This window comes from Propithecus coquereli, unplaced genomic scaffold, assembly GCF_000956105.1.
Source record: "Propithecus coquereli isolate 6110/MARCELLA unplaced genomic scaffold, Pcoq_1.0 Scaffold168, whole genome shotgun sequence".
In the NCBI taxonomy this organism is placed as follows: Eukaryota; Metazoa; Chordata; class Mammalia; order Primates; family Indriidae; genus Propithecus; species Propithecus coquereli.
The window spans coordinates 1,997,822-2,004,230 of NW_012141413.1; the positions used below are offsets into that span (position 1 = coordinate 1,997,822).

General features: G+C 32.9%; 1 protein-coding gene across 1 annotated transcript in view; it reads right to left on the reverse strand.

Moving 5' to 3' along the window:
* ZMYM2 (zinc finger, MYM-type 2) overlaps window positions 1–6,409 on the reverse strand; it is a 100,583-nt gene that overhangs the window by 81,846 nt on the left and 12,328 nt on the right. Inside the window, exons 2-4 of the mRNA XM_012641669.1 lie at window positions 5,814–6,099; window positions 4,295–4,460; window positions 3,296–3,508 (exon numbers count right to left, since the gene is read on the reverse strand). Coding sequence (XP_012497123.1) covers window positions 3,296–3,508; window positions 4,295–4,460; window positions 5,814–6,099 — 665 coding nt within the window. The remainder of the gene's footprint in view (window positions 1–3,295; window positions 3,509–4,294; window positions 4,461–5,813; window positions 6,100–6,409) is intronic.

The window sequence follows — 6,409 nt, forward strand, 5'->3', positions numbered from 1 at the left end:
AATATAGTGTTAAAACAACGGAAAAGACTAGAAGGCCCAGAAAGAGATACACATAGGAATTTAAAATATGATTTTATATATGATCAAGATGACATCCAAATCCCTAGGCAAAGGGTTAGGTAATTTTTAATTAATGATTTTCAGAAAAGGACAGTCATTTGGAAGCAGATAAAATTTGATCCATAATGCAAACATATACCAGAATAAACTGCAAATGGATTAAAGATTTAAGGATTAAAATGAATACTTAAAAATATTAGAAGAAAATATAGAAAGTATTCATTTACAACCTAGGAGAGGAGAAAGTGTATGAAGCAAAACCCAGAAGCATACAACTATTAAAGTGGACTATATTAAAATTAAAAACTTTACATGACCAAAAAGCAATAATGACCACAACACTATAAGCAACCAATCACAGTTATATACAGTAGCAAGGATGACTCTCATGACATATTAATACCATTTATATAAAGTTTATGAACAAGTAACGAGTCAAAATATGATGTCAGAAGTCAAAATACTGAGTACCTTTGAGAAGGTTAGGAGATGGTAATTAGGAGAGAGCACAAAGGAGCTGATGGAAAACTGGTATGATCAGGTTTCTTGAACTAGGTTCTTAAAAATCAAGATGAAAGGCACAGATTTCATCTTTATACTGAGATAAGGATTAACATTTTCCCAACTCCAGAGATGATGAAAGGCAAGCACAAGGAGGTTAAGTAATTTGCCCAGAGCACACAGTTGATAACTGCTCGGACCATGATTTTAACCTGTGCCAACTAACTCTAAAGCCAGCACTCTTAACAAATCTTCTTAGGCATCGAAGATAACAAATACAACATCAGCAACAACATGAAACATATGATTAGTCTGGGGAATTATAAACAGTCTAATCCTTTTCATCACCATATAGCCTTCCTTATTTACAAGAACTTGATTATGTCACTCCAATGTAAACCCTATGAAGGCAGGAACTACGTCTTTTTTACCACTCACTGTATTGTATCCTGTGCAACTAGCACAGTGCCTTGAACATACTACTTGGTGAATAAATAATTGTTTCATAAACAAATTACAGATTCATTTTGCACATTAAATAAATGTTCGAGCTAATGGGAAAAAAATTAAGATCAAAGCCCAAACAGAAAAACTGATGTAAGACAGAAACAAACAGTTCACATAAAAGGAAACACAGCTTTGAAACATGAAAATCTGCTCATCACCATTCCTAATAAAAGGAATACAAATTAAAGCTACACTAAGACACCACTTTCACCAATCAGAATGAGGTGTTAATATTCTCTGTTGGTGGGGCTATAGGGAAACAGAAATTTCCATGTATTACTGAAAGGAATACTAACTGGTAGGACTGCAACAGAGGGGAATTTAATGATACATAACAAACTAATGTATGCATTTAACAGTAGCCAAACAATGTTGCTTCGAAGAATCTACCCTGAAACCACACTTCCATAAATACGGAGTAAGGCAAATGGCAGTTTATTCATGATGCATTATTTGTAACAGCAAACGACTAGAAATAACCCAAATGCCATGAAAACCAAACTGATCAAATAAACTACCATACAGACCAGTGTTGATTCGTACGTGGTCAACCACCAGCTCCTGGGGAGTGATGAGAGTGCCAAGATTTGTAGCCTTTGCTGTGAAAATACTCCCACTATGGCTACTTCCAGGCTACAGACATGGAATGGAACATGTATTTGGAACAAGATGCACAGAAGCACATCATTATATATAGTATTTCCACCACACAAATATAATGAATGTATAACCTTAAGAGTACAGATATTAAAATGTAGTAAAATAATTAGAAAGTAATGAGTTTTGAGTATCTTTACTTTTAATATTATTATGGACTGAACTATGTCCCCTCCAAAATAGTATCTTAAAGCCCTAACCTCCAATGTAAACTGTATTTGGAGATAGGGCCTTTAGGGAGATAATTAGGGTTAAATAAAGTTGTAAGGGTAGGGCTCTAATCCAACAGGACTGGTGTCCTTGTAAGAGGAAGAAACACCAGAAATCCATAAATACAGAGTAAAGCAGATACCAGTTTATTCGTGATCCAGAGAGCTCCCTCTCTTTTTCCCATCTGCACACGGAGTAATGGTCAGGTAAGTACACAGCAAGAAGGCAGCGGTCTCTAAGACAGGAGAGGCCTCACCAGAAATCAGTCCTGATGGCAACCTTGATCTTACACTTACAGCCTCCAGAACTATGAAAATATAAATTTCTGTTGTTTAAGCCACACAATCTGTGGTATTTTCTTATAGGAATTATAGCAGACTAATATAAACATAATTTACATATTAGTTTCTATAATTTAATTTTTAATAATGGGTCTTTTTAACAGCCAGTTCACAAAATTCCTGAAAATTTAACTATGCAGCCACGAAAAAGAATGAAGAAGGTCTATATATGTAGATAGATAGGGAATGATTTCCAAGATACACCATGAAGTGAAAAATGGAAGATGCAGAACAATACATACCATTATTCTGCCTTTTGTATAAAAACAGGGAAACAATGAAGTATTTTCTTAATTTAAAAAAAAAACAAACAGGAAACAAAATAGTAAGAATTGAAATGATAGCTATAAACGATGTGTAAGAACCAAGAGGAGAAAATAAAAATCAGAGCTAAACTTCTCTGAGTGTATTTTTTAATGTACATTTTACTTTTGAGTCTATGTTTAAATTCAAAAATAAACTAAATTGAAATTAACCTTAAAATTATATATAAACAAGATAACCATTTCTAAGCTAAGAGTTAAGTTTGAAAAATCATATCTGAAACCCCTCTCCAACTCCCAAAAAAGAAAATTCAAAAGAAGAATCATTCTGGTAGCACTTACCATTATATATAAAACCATAAGTTTATTTCCAACAATCTACATATACAGATGCTCTTCGACTTAGCATGGCATTATCTCAATAAACTTTTAACTTAAGGATACTTAAAAGTATCCTAAGTCAAAAGTGCATTTTAAGATGATTTAAAGTCAGGATGGTTTACTGAGACTGAACCCCATCATAATTCGAGGAGCACACTGAATGAGTATTGCTTCTGCATCACTGTAAAGCTGAACCAAGTCAGGGACAATCTATATTTCAGAATTCATTTGAGGTTGGTCATCCACATGATATGATGACAATAATGGAATTAAAAGCGATTCCAAGATAAATCTGGTTAATATACGCTGTTTAACTATTACAGCACTTTCAAATACATTCTAAGAATACCGAATTTTGATTAGAACATGAATTACCTGTTTGTATTCACTCACACAACTTTGACAGCAAAATCTTTTCTGCTGACCGTCAATCACCAGAACATTGTTTCCAGCACCTTTACTGGGCAAGTACTCTCCACACTGTTCACAGCAATTCATTATTAGACCATTGGCCATTCTATATCTATTAAAGCAGTGGTCACTGCACAGTTTATGAGTCATATTTTTAAAGCTAACTTCATGGCGAATCTAAAAGAAAAATAATAAACAAAATATTAAAAACCAAATCAGTCTGACGTAGGTATTCCAACAGAAACAAAAATGCCTCAACCAGGCTTGTTTGGGGAAGAGGAAAAACAAAGTACATTTCATAATTCTTTAAACTGTTTTTATACAGACAAGGACACATGTATGGCAATGAAAAAAGAAAAAAGTCCATCAGTGATATCACTACAAATTTTTCCAGAGGTATCAAAAACTGATAGAAAACAACCAACTTTGGATGGTAGTTATATTGAACTTCATAAACAAACTGACTGAAAATCTTTAGACAAATTCAACAAAAACTATAAATAAAGTACATTAGAAAAAGGAGGAGAGGGAGGACCAATATTATAAATAATTCAAATGAGGTATGTATAAACAGATTACTTTGTAATACCATATTAATGATGTAAAAATATTCCCTCTACTTGTTCTACTTCTCAGAAAGATTATTTGTAGTATTTCTTGTATAGTAGGCCTATTTGTTTAAATATACATATTACTAGACAAAAATCAATGCCAATACTACGGTTTTGTCCGTGAGTGCTCCCAAACTCAGGAGGAAAAAAAAAGGCATTTAACACAGTAATTTTCCTAAATTATCCTACCTACAGGAGAATGGGATTATATAATAGGATATGTATGAGATAATTTTTATATATCTTCACTTTTAAGGAAATATACACTGATAAGAATATGGAATAGCATTTATTAAAGTTTAAAATATTCCTATTAGTTAGAACTAAATGATAAAAGTACAAAAATACAAACCTCTGTTAGTTTACCACAGATTGTACATCTTGATTTATTTAGAGCTCCTTTAGTAGGATTCTGTTTGTCTTCATAGAGGGACAAACAAGATGTACTACAGAATTCCTGGAAGGACTCACTTGAATCCACTTGAGCAACAATGGTTCCTTTCATTGTGGTTATATCTCTGAAAAATAAGATACAAATTAATGTAAAATTCCATTTTAAAAGAAATCAAATATAAGAGTAGTAAGTGACAATTTTCATTTCTATAGATTGAATCCTGGAAATCAAACACCATTTTTGGATCCAGTTAAATCACTCTGAATATTTAAAAATCTCTTGACAATAGAATATGAACTCTTGGAAAAAAAGATTGAGAAGCAAAAATATTTTATACATTTAATCCTTGCCACCACCTATCTTCAAATTCAGTAAAAAGGATTTCAGATGTTGGAATCACTAAAAAAACAAAAGCTATTATTAATTATATAGAATTCATCTCAAGGACTAATTCATCAAAGTATAAATTTATAATACTATTCAATAACCATTCCCCGGGTAAATAGAAAACATGAGATATCTAGGTCACGAGAATAGGACATCTGTTCTAAAAGGGTAACTGAACTTAAATACACCTCCCACCCACCTTACCCCGAGATAACCTGCCTTACCCATCATTCTACATGGCTGTCCAATTATAGTTAGAAATCTTAGGAAATGATAATATTAATGACCTTTGAAGTTTTCCTGTAATTCTGAATTTCAAGATTCTATGTTACAGTATTTACATTTACTACCGTAAAGCAATCTAAAAACTGTAATAATTGTTTCAATATTTGAATTTATTAAACTTGTACAGAACACTAAGCCCTTTCCAGAGTTCCAAGATCTAAACATAATTTCACAGACTTGGGCTGTTCCAAGATACGGTACAAAAGTTCACCTGGTTTGACCTTACATATACCATATTCCAGCTATTTTTAACCAGTGAAGTCAGACCTTAAAAATGGCAGAAGATGCTGTCTTTCCAAGGCTGGCGAAAAAATGGTACAGGAGTCTTGAAACAGTATTTCTAATGACTTAATAATGTTCAAAACAAACATATATATAATCCAAAAACTTGCCAATTTTGAATAATCTCAATCTGAAGATAGTATAAAATTTGAGCTACTTTAATACAAAATTAGTTATAACGGCTTAACATTTTTATCTGGCTAGAAAAATTAAATTCTTACAATAAGTATGCATTGTTAGAAATACAAGGAATCTAATGGAGATTACAGACAAAATTAATTACAAGGCCGTATCTTAATCAATCCCAAAGTCTATCCAAACAGAAAGCCTTCTATCCATAAGCTACCTGGACTTGACAGAACTTCCATAGCCATTACAAATTTGAGTTTGGCTTCAAGATTCAAACTAGCTTACCAATTTTTAAAATATAGCAATTCTTCTCTGTAACTCTTCATTAACAATCTTCTTAAAATTTTATACCAATATTCAACTTTACAGAATGATGTTAAAAGGTAAACCTTACTTTTTACACATAACACAGAGTTTCTTTGGAGCAGGCTTGTGAGAGAAGGAAGAAAGGCAGGTGGTAGAACAAAAGAGGTGAGCTGATCCTTTTCGTTGATAAGCTGTCTGTCCCTTCTGTAAAGGTTTTTTGCAGTTTGCACAAGTGACTTTAACTGGTTTAGTGGGTTGCTGTTGGGCAGAAGGCTGGAAAATCTGTTTAGGAAGCGAGGCCACTGGTGACAAAGAATCCACCCCTGGTTGTTTCTGATTACGGGGAAATGAAGCTGACTGAGAGATCCAGGAATCTTAAAAACAAAATACACAAGAAAGAGCAATGAAACAGGTGTTTGTTTATACACACTGAAAATTATACCAGAGAAATAGTTTAAACTTCCCATTTTGTACAAGTTTAAGACGTTAACGAAGCAGCAATATGGCACACAGATATACAGAGGTACATAGCACAAGTTTTGGAGTAAGAACATCTGTCATAATAATGACATATTGTATTTTTGAAAATTGTTAAGGGAGTGATTTTAAGTGTTCTCACCACAAAAAAATGGTAAGTACAGGAGATAAAGCATATGTTAACTAGCTCAATTTAGCCACTCCACA